Below are 20,488 nucleotides of genomic sequence, written 5' to 3'. Positions count from 1 at the left end.
TCTACCATTCGGTCTCAAATCAGCCCCCAGAATCTTCACAAAAATGCTAGCTCCAGTAGCAGCACATCTTCGCCAGGCAGGTATCCAGGTCTTCCCTTACCTGGAGGACTGGCTTATAAAGGCACCCTCAAAATTCCAAGTAACAAATCATATTTCCTATTGCCTTCATTTGTTACACAGCCTGGGGTTTGTAGTCAACTACCAGAAATCTCAGATATACCCCAAACAAGAATTGAGTTTCTTGGGAGCAATTTTGGACACAGTACGCAGCAAAGCGTACCCATCACACGAGAGGAAACAAAAGTTAACCTCGTTGGCAAACAACCTATCCAGAAAAAAGTTCGTTTCAGTCCGCATCTACAAATCATTGCTCGGAATGATATCATCGTGCATTCCGCTAGTCCCAGATTGCAGACTCCATATGCGACCCCTGCAAGAGCAATTGGACATACAATGGACACAGGTCCTCGGCTCCTTCGAAGACAAGATTCGCATAACGCCTCTAATGAAGAACACTATGAGGTGGTGGGCGACTCCAACCAATTTCTCAAAAGGGCTGTCTTTTTTCTTCTTCAAACACCAAGTTACATAGTAACAACGGATGCCTCTCTCGAAGGATGGGGTGCACATTGCCAGGACCTGCAAATCAGCGGAATCTGGAATCAGCAAGAGAGCCAGCTCCACATCAATTATCTAGAACTCAAAGCAATACACTTAGCTCTAAAAGCTTTCTTGCCAAAGATACAATGTTCAAGCGTCTTAATCCGGACGGACAACATGACCAGCATGTTTTATCTAAACAAGCAAGGAGGCACAAGGTCCCTACAACTCTCGCAGCTAGCCCAACAAATTTGGACATGGGCCATCAAACACAATATTTCACTAAAAGCGGAGCATGTGCCAGGACAGATCAATGTTCTAGCGGACACCTTGAGCAGGACAGTAATTCCTTATCACGAGTGGGAGCTAGACCAGAAAACTCTCAATGGCCTGTTTCTATTATGGGGCAAACCGAACTTAGACCTATTTGCCACTCTCGAGAACAAGAAATGCCAGTTCTACGCAAGTTGGCTTCCCCAAAAAGATTCGTGGGGGAATGCGTTTTCGATGAGATGGTCAGGAGTTTATGCCTACGCTTTTCCTCCGATCCCGCTCATTCCGAGAGTCATCAGAAAAATGAAGACGGAGGGGTGTCGACTTCTACTCATAGCTCCCAGATGGCCCAGACAAATATGGTATACGGAGCTCCTCATGCTCTCCGAACGACCACATCTACCACTCAGACAGAGTCCGACTCTTTTAACGATGCACCAGGGACAAGTCACACACCCACATCCGTCGTCTCTTCATTTGTCGGCTTGGCTCCTGAACACAATGAATACTTAAATCTCAAAATCTCCCCAGAGTGTAGAGACATCTTAGCAAAAGCTAGAGCTGACACTACCAACAAAACCTATAGACTTAAATGGAAACGGTTTTGTGTTTGGTGTGCAGCGGAAAATATACATCCTTTATCTTCTACTCCGGAACAGATACTTCCATATCTCCTGCTCCTGGCAAAATCAGGACTTGCATATTCTTCCATACGGGTACATCTGGCGGCAATCTCCAGATACCGCAGATCACCAGATAGACTCTCTTTGTGTTCCACAAGAATTGTCAAACAATTTATGAAGGGCCTTTTTCGGGTCTTCCCGCCAATTAGGAAACCCCCGCCTCTATGGTCATTAAATGTTGTGTTGATGCAACTCATGAAAGCTCCTTTTGAGCCGATCCACAAAGCTGACCTAAAATTCCTCGCATGGAAAACAGCGTTACTGTTAGCTCTTACTTCGGCAAAAAGAGTCAGTGACATTCAGGCGTTCACCATCAAACAGCCGTTCCTCCAGTTTACAAACTCAGGTGTCATCCTGCGGACAAATCCTAAATTCATTCCGAAAGTTCCCTCAACATTTCATTTAAATGAACCAGTCATCTTAAAAACCTTTTTTCCAAATCCGCAAACAGTGGCGGAAAAAACATTACATTCTCTCGATATTAAAAGATGTTTAAAGTTTTATCTACAGAAAACTCAGGCCATCCGCCAGTCGGATCAATTATTTGTAGCGTTCGGCGGAACAAAGAAGGGACACGCGGTGTCCAAACAGACTTTAGCAAGATGGATTGGCCTGGCGATTCAATTCTGCCATTCAAAAGCAGGAAAGCCGCTCCACACCAAGGTGAGAGCCCACTCTACAAGATCGGTAGCCACTTCAGCGGCACTCTTTGCAGGTGTACCACTACATAGCATCTGTAGAGCAGCAACATGGTCCAGCCAACACACATTTACAAGACATTACTGTCTAGAGGAGACAAACCAGGTTGATACAGCAGTGGGACAAGCAGTGCTGAGGCATCTATTTCGTTAAGGTGAGCCTCTTACACATCCCACCACCACACTCGAGGTATGGTCATTAATGGTTCATTTTCTTCTACTGTTTAACGTGTCGTATTCTCCATAATAATAGCATAAACTGTGTCAGGATTTCTGGCCACACACATTTTATTGCTTTTATATTCGTATGTTTGTGAATATAAATATAATTATATGTAAGTGCATATTTAAAACTGAACTAATGTGAATCACATCACGTATAGAATTACGATGGAATTACAGTCAATGTAATTCAGTAAGTAAGAAAACATTACTGCTCGTTACTCGGATTCAAGCATGTGAATCTATGAAAGATCCAATACTGGAGAAGAAAATTAGTTACTTACCTGTAACTGCAGTTCTCCAGTATTGGTATCTTTCATAGATTCACATGCGACCCACCCTCCTCCCCTCAGAGGCTCCCCTATTATACAGATATTAAACTTCACACTCCTAATAGAAAATCTGAGGGAATTCAGCCTCTGTTGGGAGTGTTTGGGAGGGGCTGAATCCTGATTGGTTGATACTCAAGTTTGGGTCTTTTCACAAAACAAAGTGGATAGACTGTAAAATACCTTATGAGGCCTACTTGGGCCTACTGGTTTTATTTTTACTGACTTACTGCTTTTTATATATTTAAATTTACCGTGAGGCTCCCACCTCGACGACGGGGATGATTCAAGCATGTGAATCTATGAAAGATACCAATACTGGAGAACTGCAGTTACAGGTAAGTAACTAATTTTCATACCCATCCATCCGGCGCACAGAAAATCTCAGGTTTGTCATTCAAGGAAAGCACTATCACTTCAAGGTGTTACCATTTGGAATAACAGCTCCAAGGGTATTCACAAAATGCCTAGCGGTAGTCGCAGCCTACCTAAGAAGACAACATATACATGTCTTTCCATATCTAGACGATTGGCTGATAAAATCAAAGTCTCATACGCAGTGTCAAAACTATGCGCATTACGTAATACAAACCCTACACACCCTAGGGTTCTCAATAAATTACCAAAAGTCACAACTACAGCCTGCGCAAATACAACAGTATTTAGGGGCAATACTAAAAACTCAAAGCTTGCAAGTCCAAATACGCAGAGAATACAAGCATTCCAAAATATAATATCACAGATACAGACAGGTCATCTGTACACTGTCAAATTTGTCATGAAAATGTTGGGAATGATTGCATCATGTATTGCGATTGTTCCACATGCAAGACTAAACATGCAGCCCTTGCAACAGTACCTTGCACAACAATAGTCAGACACAGGGTCAACTTCAAGATCTAGTGTTGATAGATTGCCAAACATACATGTCCCTTCAATGGTGGAATTCCACAAATCTAATCAAAGGGTGGCGATTTCAAGACCCTGTGCCTCAGACCATAATAACAGAGGCATCAATGATTGGCTGGGCAGCTCACCTCAACAATCACAACTTCCAAGGACAATGGGATGCCCAACACAAACAGCTACCTGTATAAATTAGGTATACCACGAGGCTTCCGGGACCTTGTTCCACATGTCGACAGGTGAGTTTCTTGTAAAAAGGCAAGCTTAATGCCAGGCCTGTTTAAGTAGGTAAGGACCTGTGTACCTTTGCTGGGATTGCCCAGCCCTCTGATGTTGCGCTTGAGATGTCAAGAGCAGTCGCCCTTGGGATCGTGCGTCATAGATGTGGTAATGTATCAGTGAAGACTGTGATTAGCCTGGTGTGTATTATCATTTGGGTAAATGACAGGAAAAGAACCCCAAAAAATCAAGAATAACATAAGAAGCACCATTCTGGATCCTCCCTCCCCACCCCTATACCCTGCCCCCCGCAACATCAGAGAAACATTTCCGGTGAGCTCTCAAAGCCAAGAGTAATAAAAATAATAAAACGGAGTACACCTTGGGGATGTAGCAACGCTTCGTTGAAGTGGCACTCATATTGACTTGTGGGAGGAGAGTTAAGAGTAAAGACAGAGTATAAGTCTGCGAGAAGCATTTCAGGGGGATCTGCAGATAAGGGTCTGGTCCTGCAGCAGCCTGGGAAGTAGTCAAGACAGCAGATAAATACCACCAACCCACAGTGTGTCTCACACTGGTGAGGTGCTGTGTGGGAATTACCAGGAAGAGCGGCACCCAGCCGTAGACTGAGTCAATTTCTGCCGCTTGTAAAAAAGTGCTGCATCCGCTGAGGTATTGAAAACATGTTTGCCAATCAGTTCAATGCGCAAACGTGCGGGGTATAGCATGCCATAACAAGTTTTTAACGGCTTCGTATTTGTCGCACTTCCTGGACCAGAAGACTGGAATCTGGGTATAAGTCATTCCCTGATACTGCAGCAGGGCCTAATCACGGGGTTGGTGGAGAGCAGTGTTGCGGTCCCGATAATTAATAAGAGCGCAATGATTGGGTGGGAAGGAGTCCAAGGAATGGATGGATGGGTGGGGGGAGGAGTTCTATATGCCTTGTCCACTGCGAAGGTAGAAGTAAAGGAGTCCCTGCCAAACAGTTCTTTCAAGAGATGCTCAGTTTAAGGACTCATGGGTCCGTTATTGGTGGGTTCAGCCACATCCATGATATGGATATTATGTGCCGTGAGCGAGCCTCCAGATCATCATTTGCTGCCACAGTCTTCATCAATTGCTCGACTCTGTCCACGTGCTTGGTCAGGGCCTTTTCACCATTCTCCATGTCCAATAACCGCTGTTCAGCAGTGCCCAGCCTTGTAGAGTGTTCGTCCAGGAGCATTCCATCCAGCCGCATCGTAAGGGCGTCAAAGCGTGTATTTATGGCAGAACCTCTGTGATTTTTTTTTTTTTTTTTTTTTTTTTTTTTTTAACAGCTTCCAGAATCTGGCTCAGGGACACATTAGACTCTATGCAGAGTACATACCCGTACTCAACACCCCCCCCACATCCCCCCTACTTGACCGAGCACCACTTCCGGTACTCTTGGTGCATCTCAGGCAATGCATATGATCTTTGGGCGTAAATGTTTTGCCGGAATTGTCTATGCAACAATCACCTTCACCATCTGGGGTCTGCACTTTTTTGTGGTTGTGCACCCAAGGTATTCTATTGTCTGCTGCTCTCACTTAGTAGCACTCCAGGCCCTGACAAGTGCTTGCTGATCGCCTCGTTACTCAGGCGTAGCTTATGTGCTCCCATGGTGTCTCAGCCTTATTTCTCAAATGGAGAGCAGTCCTTCTGTTGTTCAGCAGAACAGCATTTCAGAACAATAGCAGGGGTCCTGCTACTGTTCCTAGTCATCCTATTGTGCCTTGCCTCACCCATGCAGTTTCCCTACCTCTAAATGCCTGCTCCAAATGCCTTCTCATCGTTTCTCTGCTTCTGCCAGGATCAGCTGTGCAGTTTTGGGCACAGTAAGTAGGTTATGCAGTTCCCTCACTGTACCTGAGATCCCCCATGCAGTTAGTTCATTTAGAGGTTTGTTCCCTCAACCTGCACCTTTCTGCTGCACTACCAGCACCAGTGCTGTTCGTAGAACCAGGAGGGGGACAGGGGCCCCATTCAGGCCTTGGAGCACAGCCTCTTGACTGTTCCTTTGGGTCACAATCTCACTGCCAGCGCCCTCAGAGTCCCCAGATCTCAAGCCTGCCACTGGAGATCAACCCCCACCGCTGGGATCAGAATCAACCACTTTGTCATCAGGACTGGCGTTCACCATGGTTGTTGGTCTGCTCACAGCGGCACCAGGGAGCCGCACCGTCTGTTGTACGCTTTGCCTGGTCTCAGGCCTTCGAGCTCCTGCTGTGCTGCAGCACTCCGGCACGCATCCCAAATGCTCCTCCTTACTCCGTGACGATCCCCACTCTCAGACTCGTACTCCGGGGTGCAGCTGCTATGTAATACTGCAGTCACGGACCTGGAATGTCTCAGAATTAAGCCAGATTTGTCAGAGGGGAGGACAGAGCTGTCTTGATTCGCGTCTTAGCTGGCCATCCCCGCAAATTTAATGGTAATAAGACCAAAGTCTTACTTGTTGGTAATCTACTACATTTCTGGGCAGTTCACTGGTGGCTGGTTCAACTGGGGTCTTTCTCCAACCTCAGGCAGGTGTTTAAAGATCTGGACTTCTCTCTAGATAAGCTCACCATGAACTATCAAATAAGGTGGCTGCCAGCTAGTTTGACCTACTTAGATGTTTGAGGAAAATCCAATGGCTTTTACCTTCTTCTAGTCAAAAAAAGATTGTGCAGGCCTTGATTAATTTCAGACTTGATTATAGCAATGTCTTTATTTAGGGGCTACCAAATCCTTTGTGAGAGACTTCAGTTTACTCGGTTCTGCAGCTCGTCTCTCATGGCATATCACAAAATATGTCTGTTTCTCTTCATTTACTTAAACTGCACTGGCTCCCTATTGATATATGAATCCAGATCAAAGATGTGTGCTATATACACAGAGCCATGACTTTTTTCTGGACAACCATACTTAAGGCTGATGGTTAATCCATACTCCTCGAGAGGTACTTTGCCCATAGGTAAAACTGGCAAGGCAGAAAAGGGCGCTTCTTTGCCTTTCTGGGTCCTAAATTGTGTAACTTCCTCCGAAACGTAGTGCATTCAGCTAATTCAAGAAGTTTAGAAAGCTGTTGAAAACCTCGCTATTCTGATTTTCTGTTCATATGCTCCATATGTTTACTTCAGGGCTGGGAAGCCCCACCGGTGCAGCCATGCACACTACTTATTAGAATGGAGTAGAGTGTAATGGAATGTGCTTGGGCCAAAGTGACTACCACCTTCTTCCAAGATGACTCAATCGTGATTCGATCAATAGATTACACCTTATGACAGACCTAACTAGCACACACCTCTCTCCATCTGGCCCGTCTTACTCGTGAACACTGGATTGGAATATTTTCAGAATATTGCAGAATTAAATTAAGGCTTGCATCCAGAGTCTTTGAAGCTGAAGTGTAGAGGGCCAATTCCTAACTTAAGTCTTGAGACTAAGCCAGGCCAAGTATTTTATCTGGGATGACTGGGTATAATAGCTCTTCCTCTTAGGAGGCTTATTTGCAGGAATCCATTTTTTTTTTTTAAGCGTAAGGAAAGGTTTACACCATACCAAAAAGATTTCGAAAATTTATCAGAAAACATGTGCATTTGTGTAAGACATTCATAGGAATAGGACATTTCCGTTTTTGCATCAATGAAATTGAATGTGCCACTCCAGAGTAGGTGCAGCAGGTTTACTTATGGTCGTCCCATGGGTTTGCCATTAGAATTAACTAACCAGAGAGGAAGCTGAAAGAGCTGATTAACCTAAAGACAAGCCTAGCAAACCAAAGCATACTTGTTTAGGATTCTGTGTCTGGTTCTGAGAGAATTGAAGTATTTCGTTTCAAGTTTAGCTCATTGTTATAGTTATGGTGATTTCTGGTAATAGTCATCTGTTTGCAGTCTGAACAGTTTTGTTCCTGAACCTGGATCTTCAGGTCGTTAATGTAAAGAGATTATTTACGATTGTTTCTAGATGTGTGTTTTTTTTTTTTTTTTTTTTTTTTTCAAGTTTCACAACTTCTCCAGCTGTGTTCCCACTCACTACCCAGTCACATTGTTGTTTTTTGTTTTTCAGTTAGTTGAATTATAGGAAACCTTTTTTGGTCGTACTCTACTGTAATGAAACACATTTCTTTGCACTTAGCATGTAGTAAATAAGTGAAATCAAATAATTGTTAATTTCATAGTATTTATTATTTGTTTATTATTTTAGGTATGTTGGAAAAACAGATTCAATCACAATCAGCGTATGGAACCACAAAAAAATCCACAAGAAACAGGGAGCTGGCTTCCTAGGATGTGTGCGACTTCTTTCCAATGCCATAAGCAGGCTAAAAGACACTGGATGTAAGAAAATTGCAATTATTTGCTGAGGTCCACATTTATCATTTTGTCTAAAGAACATACATGCTAATTATGAACTTTGTTTCTACATCATGCAAGGAAATACTCTTACAGGCCTAAAGTCATCATCTGGTGTACTACATACACATTGCAAAGCTTTAGCTGATCAACTAGAATAATATGCCATATTTTTTCCATAAAGCATTTGTTCACTCTTCTGTGTTGCTGCTTTCACAGTTGTTTTCTTCCTTAGCTCTGGATGAGTGCTCGTTGTTTACCATTTAGCAGCATGTTGGGCATGAGAGTAATTATTGGTGTATTTCCTGCAGAGCAATATAGCAGGAGTTGTTCTAATTAAAGTCATGCTTGAAACAGTATCTGTTAGAACATTCAGTGTAGGGTCCTTTATAACTAGCCATAGTTTAAACGTTTACATCACTGCATGTGGTAAATTATTGATTATGTATTGGTAATACCTTGTGTATATATATATGTTCGATGGCATGTGTAGCTGCAGATACACATGCTGTGCATTATCCTGCCATCTAGTGTTGGGCTCGGAGTGTTATAAGTTGTTTTTCTTCGAAGAAGTCTTTTCGAGTCACGAGACCTGAGGGACTCCTTCCTTTCGGCTCCATTGCGCATGGGCGTCGACTCCATCTTAGATTGTTTTCTTTCCACCATCGAGTTCGGACGTGTTCCTCTTCCCTCCGTATTTCGAATCTGGAAAGTTAGCTAAACATCGAAAATTCAACGGTATTTGTTTGTGCTCGGTACCGGTTTAGTGTTAGTACATCGACACCGATAGTAGAAGCGCTCCGGCGGCCCTTCGGGGCTTCTACTCTTTAGCGGGGCCTGGTCGGCCCGACCGCATCCATCATCGAAACTAATGGACCGGACCCCCTTCTGCTTCTGTCCGAAGTGCAACGCGAAGTATCCTTATACGGACCAACACTTGGTCTGTAATCTGTGTCTATCATCGGAACACAGGGAGGATACTTGCAAGGCCTGTTGGGCATTTCGATCGAAAAAGACCCTACGCGATCGAAGAGCCAGAAGACTACAAATGGCGTCGACACCAAGAGAACAGATCAACGTCGAAGAGGAGGAAAGAATCTCCATCCAGGGAACGGACTTGGACGACTCCGAAAGTGAGCGACCGGCGACAACGCAGAAAACTGAGTAAAACTGCCCCATCCAAGACTCACACCAAGATAGTAAAGGCCAAGGGGATGCCACCGCCAGCAGGTCATGGCTTAACCCATCGAAAAGACGGTGACCAAACATCGGCACCGAAAAAGGCCACACAACTGCCGAAGACATCTGACTCCGGTCGAGATTCAGGCTCCGAAACGATCTCCGCACCGAGAGTTCGACGCACCCAAGGTGAAAAAAGTTACCTCTGAACCGAAAAAGACTGTTTCGAAACCTTCGGTACCGAAAAAAGCAGCCTCGGAGCCGAAATTAGGCTCTTACACAGAAGAGCAAGGACTTTCCGGCCAAATGCATGAACATAGATTTGAGCAGGAAATAAGTATGGGGGAACCAGGCCATACCCAAAGAAGGCTGCATATCCAGAAAGAGACTGGTAAAATACAAACTCTTCCTCCAATTAAAATCAAAAGAAAGGTGCCATTTCAGGAGTCAGAAATGCAGCCAAAGGCAAAGGTGGCAAGAGATAAAACACCACCACCAAGGTTTTCGCCACAGCCTTCTCCACTACATTCACCACAGCTGTCCCCGGTAACAACACCCCCAATGCAGTCACAGACACATACAGGGATGACACAGGATGACCCGGATGCATGGGACTTATATGATGCACCGGTCTCCGACAACAATCCAGATTGTTACCCAACAAGGCCGTCACTTCCAGAGGACAGCACTGCATACACGCAGGTATAATCAGGGGTAGCTCCATTCCACAATGTAGCAATCCATTCGGTGCCAATAGAGGATGATTTCCTATTTAACACCTTGGCATCCATCCACCCACAGTTCCTACCAAAGTCTGCCAATGCTCCCAGGCATGCTCAAGCACGCAAAACAAGTCTTCCAGGAGCCAGTGAAAGGAAGGGCTATCACGCCTAGGGTGGAGGAAAAAATACAAACCTCCCCCAACGGCCACTGTGTTTATAACACAGCAGCTGACACCAGATTCGGTGGTTGTGGGAGCAGCAAGAAAGAGGGCAAACTCTCAATCGTCAGGAGACGCACCACCGCCTGACAAAGAGAGTAGAAAGTTCGATGCAGCGGGCAAACGAGTGGCAGCACAGGCAGCCAATCAATGGCGCATCGCAAACTCGCAAGCCCTACTGGCTCGCTACGACAGGGCACTCTGGGACGAGATGCAACACATTATACAGCACTTGCCCAAGGAACACCAGAAACGTGCCCAACAGGTTGTTGAAGGACAAGAAATTTCCAACAACCAGATAAGGTCTGCATTGGACTCGGCAGACACAGCAGCACGGACAGTCAACACTGCGGTAACCATTCGCAGGCAAGCATGGTTACGGAGCTCAGGATTTAAACCGGAAATCCAGCAAGCTGTGTTAAGCATGCCTTTTAACCAGGAACAATTGTTTGGGCCGGAGGTGGACATGGCAATTGAGAAATTAAAGGAGGACACAGACACGGCCAAAGCCATGGGCGCGCTCTACTCCCCACAAAGCAGAGGCACATTTAGAAAGCCACAATTTAGAGGGAGTTTCGTACGCAAACACCAGAGCCTTCCACCTCACAAGCCAGACCCACCTATCAGGGGCAGTACCAGAGAGGAGGGTTTCGAGGCTCATACAGGGGTGGACAATTCCCAAGAGCAACCAAACAGTGACTTCAATGTCACAAACCCCCAACACTTAACACCAGTGGTGGGGGGAGACTTACTGCATACTACAAAAACTGGACAAACATAACTACGGACGCATGGGTCCTAGCCATTATCCAACATGGTTATTGCATAGAATTCATAAATTTCCCACCAGATATGCCCCCAAGAGCACACAATATGTCCAAACAACACTTAGACCTGTTACAACTAGCAGTCCAAGCATTGTTACAAAAACAAGCAATAGAATTAGTACCCAACCATCAAAAAGGAACAGGTGTCTACTCACTATATTTCCTAATTCCAAAAAAGGACAAAACGTTGAGACCCATATTAGACCTCAGAACGCTGAATCTCTACATCAAATCAGATCACTTCCACATGGTATCACTTCAAGACGTGATTCCCTTGCTCAAAAAACAGGACTACATGTCAACGTTAGATCTCAAGGATGCATATTTTCACATACCCATACATCCTTCGCACAGAAAATACTTCAGGTTTGTAATCCAGGGCGTGCATTACCAATTCAAGGTGTTACCTTTCGGTATAACAGCCCCAAGGGTATTCACAAAATGCCTTGCAGTAGTAGCCGCTCATATAAGGAGACCGCACATGCACGTATTCCCATACTTAGACGATTGGTTAATAAAAACCAGCACTCAACAACAGTGTCTTCTTCACATGCAATACGTTATAGAAACTCTACACAAACTAGGGTTTTCTATAAATTACCAAAAATCACATCTGCAGCCATCCCCGATACAGCAATACTTGGGAGCAACACAACACAAAAGTGATTGCCACTCCAAGTCCACAAAGAGTACAAGCGTTCCAAAATATAGCATTAAACATGCAGCCCAACCAAGTGAGGTTTGTAATGAAACTTCTAGGCATGATGTCTTCATGCATAGCCATTGTCCCAAACGCAAGATTACACATGCGGCCCTTACAACAGTGCCTAGCAAAACAATGGACACAAGCACAGGGTCCACTCCAAGATCTAGTGTTGGTAGACCGGCAGACACACTTCTCGCTTCAATGGTGGAACCCTATAAATTTAAACCAAGGGCGGCCATGTCAAGACCAAGTGCCTCAACACGTGATCACAACAGATGCTTCCATGATAGGGTGGGGAGCACACCTCAACCAGCACAGCATACAGGGACAAGCAACAAAAACAACTGCACATAAATCATTTAGAACTGATGGCAGTGTTTCTAGCATTAAAAACATTTCAACCACTGATAGCCCACAAACACATTCTTGTCAAAACAGACAACATGACGACAATTTATTACCTCAACGAACAAGGAGGGACACACTCGTCACAACTGTGTCTCTTAGCACAGAAAATTTGGCATTGGGCAATTCACAATCACATTCGCCTAATAGCACACTACATCGCAGTCATTCAAAACCAGTTAGCCGACAATCTCAGTCGAGATCACCAACAAACACACGAATGGGAAATTCATCCCCAGATCCTACAAGATTACTTTCTACGCTGGGGAACACAAAAAATAGACCTATTCGCAACAAAAGAAAACACAAAATGCCAAAACTTCGCGTCCAGGTACCCACACCCTCCGTCCAAGGGCAATGCGTTATGGATCAGTTGGTCAGGGACATTTGCTTACGATTTTCCCCCTCTCCCACTCATTCCTTATCTGGTAAACAAACTAAGTCAAAACAGACTCAAACTAATACTCATAGCACCAACCTGGGCTCGCCAACCGTGGTACACAACACTGCTGGACCTATCAGTAGTACCTCACGTCAAATTACCAAACAGGCCGGGTCTGTTAACTCAACACAAACAACAGATCAGACACCCGAATCCAGCATCGCTCAATCTAGCAATCTGGCTCCTGAAGTCTTAGAATTTGGACACTTAGACCTTACACAAGAATGTCTGGAGGTCATTAAACAAGCTAGGAAACCTACTACAAGACATTGTTATGCAAACAAATGGAAAAGATTTGTTTACTACTGTCACAATAATCAAATTCAACCACTACATGCTTCCGCAAAGAACATTGTAAGTTACTTATTACACTTACAAAAGTCTAAACTAGCATTCTCCTCTATTAAAATACATCTCACAGCAATATCTGCCTCTCTGCAGATTACACATTCAACATCGCTTTTTAGAATCCCAGTCATCAAAGCATTTATGAAGGGATTAAAAAGAATCATACCACAGAACACCACCAGTACCTTCGTGGAACCTTAATATTGTATTAACACGACTCATGGGACCACCATTTGAACCCATGCACTCTTGTGAAATGCAATACTTAGCTATTAGAAAGGCTACCTTCCAAGTTATCACATCACTTAGAAGAGTAAGTGAGATACAAGCATTTACTATACAAGAACCCTTTATACAAATACATAAACATAAAGTGGTTCTCCGTACAAATCCCAAATTCTTACCAAAGGTTATATCACCATTCCACCTAAACCAAACAGTGGAACTCCCAGTCTTCTTTCCACAACCAAACTCAGTAGCCGAAAGAGCATACATTAGACATAAAAAGAGCACTAATGTATTAAATTGACAGAACAAAACAGTTTCGCAAAACAAAACAATAGTTTGTAGCCTTCCAAAAACCTCATGCAGGAAATCCTATATCCTAGCAAGGCATTGCCAGATGGATAGTGAAATGTATTCAAACTTTCTATATTAAATCAAAAAGAGATCTACCTATTACACCAAGAGCGCATTCACATAGGAAAAAAGGCGCCACAATGGCTTTTCTAGGAAATATACCTATGACAGAAATTTGTAAGGCAGCCACATGGTCTACACCTCATACATTCACAAAACATTACTGTGTAGATGTGTTAACAACACAACAAGCCACAGTACGACAGGCTGTATTATGAACGTTATTTCAAACAACTTCAACTCCTACAGGCTAAGCCACCGCTTTTGGGGGGATTACTGCTTATTAGTCTATGCACAGCATCTGTATCTGCAGCTACACATCTCATCGAACTAAAAATGTCACTAAGTGTACATCTGTTCGTGGCATGAGACGCTGCAGATTCACATGCGCCCTCCCACCTCCCCGGGAGCCTGTAGCCGTTATAAGTTGAATGAAAATTGTAAATTTGTAAATAAATACTATTTTAATACACATTATGTACATACCTACTTACTCCATTGCATGGGCACTTTTAGTATATGCACAACTCCTAGCTCACCCTCTGCGGGGAAAACCATCTAAGATGGAGTCGACGCCCATGCGCAATGGAGCCGAAAGGGAGGAGTCCCTCGGTCTCGTGACTCAAAGACTTCTTCGAAGAAAAACAACTTGTAACACTCCGAGCCCAACACTAGATGGCAGGATAATGCACAGCATGTGAATCTGCAGCGTCTCATGCCACGAACAGATGTACACTGGGTAAGTGACATTTTCCATATATATATTTCATGGAGTTAATAAGTTAATAACTACTGTTCAGGCTGTATGAAGTTACCAATAAGAGCCCTATGAGGCCATGTGGGAAATATGGAATTAAGATTGCACTATGAAGGCCGGCATAGACAGTAGATATTGTCTTTGTTCATTCCTTGGCTTTATGAACTGGACAATCTCTACAAAAACATTAAAGGACAGAGAGGCAAGAGTGTTCTTACAGGTGCAAAAGTCAAGATCTTCGGAATCTCATTCTGGGGAAGTAGGTGAAACATCCTCAAAATCTCTGGAGTGTATTCCAACACTGGGCAGTCTTCGAAGGAAAAATCTGAAGGAGAATATCACAGGAAAGCCCTTAATCAGGAGACATTTCTTCTCTAGAATTAGTAGGTAAAATTGACAAGAATATGTCAGAAAAGCTTCAAAGGAGATCATCAGCACCTCCAAGTTCTTAAAAAAAAAAAAAAAAAAAATACAAAGCTACCTTCTGAACTATTAAGGCATTCTTCATCTTTACCAGGTTTGAACCTTTATTGCTGTTGGCGAAGGTTGTGGCAATGACATCTGTTTAAAAAAACAAAAAAAAAAAAAAAAATTAATCTACTGTACCATCCACATGTTCTATGATGACCATGTTGACGAAGTCCAGAACGATGATGATACTGCCAACGGAAACATGGTCTGACTATTGTCTGATACCATGGACAACAAAACAAAAAAAATCAGCAGCTAAGATACTGTCAACAGTGACTACTCAAATCATATCTTGAGTTAACATTTTCCATGGCTATGGCGAGCACGACTTTTATGATCACGACATCAACAACAAAGATGATAACATCAAAAGAACACAAAGTAACTTCTCCAAAGGAATCCAGAATAACAGTAACTTCAGATAAAGTCTTTTAAGGAACTTACAGAAGATACTCCCACCAGCAAGTTGTTCTCTTATCCACTGAGAAAATTGCTCGACACAGAAGATTCGCATATGGAGGGTATTTGTGGTCCAGCATATAGCCCAGTTCAGTTAAACATAAAAGATCACGTTTGAAGAATATGAGCAGACAGTTTTCACACTAACTAAAGGCAAATGCACCTGCCTGTCTTTCGTACACTGTGCAGAAGATGATGGGTGGCAGTATGGTATGGAACTTTTAGAACAAGCTATCCAAGATCAGCAGGAACAAATGGTGCAGCTACCATTGAATTTGGTTAAGGATCGAAACCTGATGGTTACAGATTATTATAGACTGCGCCACTGTAACTGGGTATTGGAGAAAGACCAACTTTTGAGAAAAGTTAAATTATGCAGCATAATGGAGCACATTTCCTGATAGTGTTACTTTGTTTAGCCGCTTTTACACACAAGTCCATAGGTTTCACCTTATTAGTAGCAGTTTAAAACTCAACTTAAGTAATAAGCAACAGAAAGGTGACCAGTCAACCTTTGCAAAAGGCCCTCCGCTGCGCAGTTGCTGTATTTTTAATAACTTTTGAATTGTTTGAGCTAAAAACATTTTTTTTCTTGATCTGCCGATTATGCCGCAGATGATGGATTATGTGGAAGATCAATAATTATGTGGAAAACAGTGGCCGCACAACCACATAATTCCAGTGGCCATGATTATACATACCACAAGTACAAAGTGCTCTTTCTAGGTGACAACAATCAGTGCCTACATCAACCGGTTCCAGATTAGGTCTACTGCACTTTTTTCATCAGTGCAGTTGTTTCAGCCTACTCAAGTTTCTTCTCCTCATTTATCACCACCACAGCCTTAATACATTCCACCACAGTCACCAGCTATGGATGATGATCAGGAAGAGGGACAATTATCAAATGGGATCCATATGTGGCAACAGCCCCTGATGATGCTACTCTTCCAGCAGTGGATTTTTCCACCCGATGACATAGGTAGTTTTTGCCACCTCATTTAAAGAACGTCTGAGGTTTGATTTACTGGTGACAAAGGAGATTTATTGTTTTCTATGTGATTTCAAGGAACCTGCCAGAAAGGCTGTCACATCAATCGCTATACTATGTCATGTCTGAGAGGAACGCCTTAAATTATAAAAACACCAGCCACAGCTGCATCTATAATTTGATTTAAAAAAACAATATATATATGTTCGATGGCATGTGTAGCTGCAGATACACATGCTGTGCACATCCCGCCATCTGGTGTTGGGCTCGGAGTGTTACAAGTTGTTTTTCTTCAAAGAAGTCTTTTCGAGTCACGAGACCGAGGGACTCCTCCCATTTCGACTCCATTGCGCATGGGCGTCGACTCCATCTTAGATTGTTTTTTTTCTGCCATCGGGTTCGCTACGTGTTTCGGGTCGGAAAGTTAGTTAGAATCTCGGAAAAAACGTCGGTATTGTTTGCGTTCGGTATCGGGTTAGTTACAACAGATCAACACCGAATTTTGAAGAGCTCCGGTGGCCCTTCGGGGTTTTTTCGATCCCCCGTCGGGGCCTGGTCGGCCCGGCCACGTGTGAATTCAAGGCTGATGGAACAGACCCCATTCCGCTTCTGTCCAAAATGCCATAACAAGTATCCGTATACGGATCAGCATCTGGTCTGTAACTTGTGCTTGTCCCCAGAGCACAAGGAAGATACTTGTGAGGCCTGTCAAGTGTTTCGGTCCAGAAAGACGTTAAGAGACCGAAGAGCCAGAAGACTGCAGATGGTGTCGACGCCGACAGGACAAGAGCGTTTTGAGGTGGAAGAGGAAGCTTTCTCTATCCAAGAGTCGGACTCGGAAGAGCTCGAGGCCGAAGAAATGCCAAAAACCGTGAGTAAGACGTCAAAACATAAGACTCACGAGAAGTCAACAAAAGCCCAGGGGACGCCACCGCCAACAGGCCATGGCTTAACCCAAAAAAATAGGTGACCGAGCCAAGGCACCGAAAAAGGGCACGCTGGTGTCGAAGTCATCCGACTCCGGTCGAGATACCGCCACACAGCAATCTCAGACCTGAGACATCGGCTCAGAGAAATTTCGGCACCGTGACAGCGGCACCGAACAAATTCGGCACTAAGACACCACCACGCCGAAAATTACAAAGGTTTCTTCGGAGCCTAAAAAGACGTCCGAAAAAGTTTCGGTTCCGAAACATCCAGCCTCGGAGCCGAAAACAGGTTCCTATACAGAGGAACAAGGATTGTCCTCCCAAATGCAAAAACATAGATTTGGAGAGGAACTTCAAGCTGTAGAGCCAGACTATACTCAAAGGAGGCTCCACATTCATCAAGACACAGGGAAGATAACCACTCTTCCCCCAATTAAAATAAAAAGAAAACTTGCCTTTCAAGAAAAGGACAAGGAGCCACAGGCAAAGGTGGCAAAGAAAACCACTCCACCACCGTCTCCACCACCATCAGTGCACACATCACCAGTAGCAACTCCTCCACTGATGCACTCCCCCACTCATACTGCCATGAGTCAAGATGATCCTGATGCATGGGACCTTTACGATGCTCCAGTATCGGACAACAGCCCAGACTCCTACCCTGCCAGGCCGTCCCCTCCTGAGGACAGTACATCTTACACACAGGTGATCGCAAGGGCAGCTGCTTTCTATAACGTCGCCTTGCATTCCGAACCAATTGAGGATGACTTTTTGTTTAACACGCTATCCTCCACTCATAGCCAATACCAAAGACTACCTATGCTCCCAGAAATGCTAAAACATTCAAAACAAATCTTTCAGGATCCTGTTAAAGGCCGAGCCATAACTCCAAGGGTGGAGAAAAAGTACAAGCCACCGCCAACAGATCCTGTTTATATTACAACGCAGTTAACACCAGACTCAGTAGTTGTCGGGGCAGCTCGTAAGAGAGCAAACTCTCATACCTCGGGGGACGCACCACCTCCAGACAAAGAGAGTCGCAAATTTGATGCTGCGGGCAAAAGGGTTGCAGCACAAGCAGCAAACCAATGGCACATTGCCAATTCACAAGCACTTTTGGCAAGATATGATAGAGCTCACTGGGATGAGATGCAACATTTGATAGAACACTTACCCAAGGAGTTCCAAAAAAGAGCACAACAAGTGGTGGAAGAAGGACAAAGTATCTCTAATAATCAGATACGGTCTTCAATGGATGCAGCAGATACGGCTGCAAGGACAGTAAATACTGCAATAACAATAAGAAGGCACGCATGGCTGCGCACGTCAGGTTTCAAGCCGGAAATTCAACAAGCCGTGCTAAATATGCCATTTAATGAACAGCAGTTGTTTGGGCCGGAAGTAGACACTGCTATTGAGAAACTCAAGAAAGACACTGATACAGCAAAAGCCATGGGCGCACTCTACTCCCTGCAAAGCAGAGGCACATTTCGCAAAACACATTTTAGGGGAGGGTTTCGAGGACAACCTACAGAAACCACAACATCACTAACGAGGCCCACTTACCAAAGCCAATATCAGCGGGGAAGTTTTCGGGGGAAATATAGAGGGGGACAATTCCAAAAAAATAGAGGAAAATTCCAAAGCCCTAAAAGTCCTCAAAATAAGCAGTGACTTACAAGTCACACATCCCCATCACATAACACCTGTGGGGGGAAGACTAAGCCAATTTTACAAACATTGAAAGGAGATGATAACAGATACTTGGGTACTAGCAATTATCCAGCATGGTTATTGCATAGAATTTCTCGAATTCCCTCCAACAGTCCCACCGAAAACACATAGTATGTCAAAACAACATATAAATCTTCTAGGATTAGAAGTTCAAGCATTGCTCCAAAAAGAGGCAATAGAATTAGTACCAAAACAAGAACTAAACACAGGAGTTTACTCACTGTACTTTCTGATACCCAAAAAAGACAAAACTCTAAGACCTATACTAGATCTCAGAATATTAAATACATACATCAAATCAGACCACTTTCACATGGTTACATTACAAGAAGTAATCCCACTGCTCAAACAACAAGACTACATGACAACACTGGATCTAAAGGATGCATATTTCCATATACCAATACATCCTTCACACAGAAAGTACCTAAGGTTTGTATTCCAAGGGATACATTACCAATTCAAAGTGTTGCCATTCGGAATAACAACTGCGCCAAGAGTTTTTACAAAATGTCTAGCAGTAGTAGCTGCACATATCAGAAGGCAGCAAATACATGTGTTCCCGTACCTAGACGATTGGTTAATCAAAACCAACACGCAAATACAGTGTTCACAACACACAAATTGTCATAGAAACCCTACACAAACTAGGTTTCTCACTCAACTACGCAAAGTCACACCTTCTGTCGTGTCAAACACAGCAATACCTAGGAGCAACAATCAACACAGTAAAAGGAATTGCCACTCCAAGTCCACAAAGAGTCCAAACATTCCACAATGTAATACAAGCCATGTATCCAAACCAAAAGATACAGGTCAAATTAGTAATGAAACTCCTAGGCATGATGTCCTCATGCATAGCCATTGTCCCAAACGCAAGGTTGCACATGCGGCCCTTACAACAGTGCCTAGCATCACAGTGGTCACAGGCACAGGGTCAACTTCTAGATCTGGTGTTGATAGACCGCCAAACATACATCTGGCTTCAATGGTGGAACAGTATAAATTTAAACCAAGGGCGGCCTTTTCAAGACCCAGTGCCACAATACGTAATAACGACAGATGCATCCATGACAGGGTGGGGAGCACACCTCAATCAGCACAGCATCCAAGGACAATGGGACATTCAGTAAAGACAGTTTCATATAAACCACTTAGAACTGTTAGCGGTGTTTCTAGCGCTGAAAGCATTTCAAACCATAATAACCCACAAAAACACTCTTGTCAAAACAGAAAACATGACAACAATGTATTACCTAAACAAACAGGGAGGAACACACTCAACACAGTTGTGTCCCCTAACACAAAAATATGGCATTGGGCGATTCACAACCACATTCGCCTAATAGCACAATTTATTCCAG

At 43.8% G+C, this 20,488-nt stretch overlaps 1 protein-coding gene across 4 annotated transcripts in view; it reads left to right on the top strand.

Moving 5' to 3' along the window:
* SMURF1 (SMAD specific E3 ubiquitin protein ligase 1) overlaps positions 1 to 20,488 on the top strand; it is a 355,902-nt gene that overhangs the window by 115,731 nt on the left and 219,683 nt on the right. For all 4 annotated transcript variants that reach the window (XM_069210015.1, XM_069210017.1, XM_069210016.1 and 1 more), the window contains one exon: positions 8,149 to 8,282. In XM_069210015.1, the coding sequence (XP_069066116.1) occupies positions 8,149 to 8,282 (134 nt within the window). The remainder of the gene's footprint in view (positions 1 to 8,148; positions 8,283 to 20,488) is intronic.

The sequence above is a fragment of the Pleurodeles waltl genome, chromosome 10, assembly GCF_031143425.1.
Source record: "Pleurodeles waltl isolate 20211129_DDA chromosome 10, aPleWal1.hap1.20221129, whole genome shotgun sequence".
NCBI lineage: Eukaryota > Metazoa > Chordata > Amphibia > Caudata > Salamandridae > Pleurodeles > Pleurodeles waltl.
This window is presented reverse-complemented; position numbering and strand designations above follow the sequence as displayed.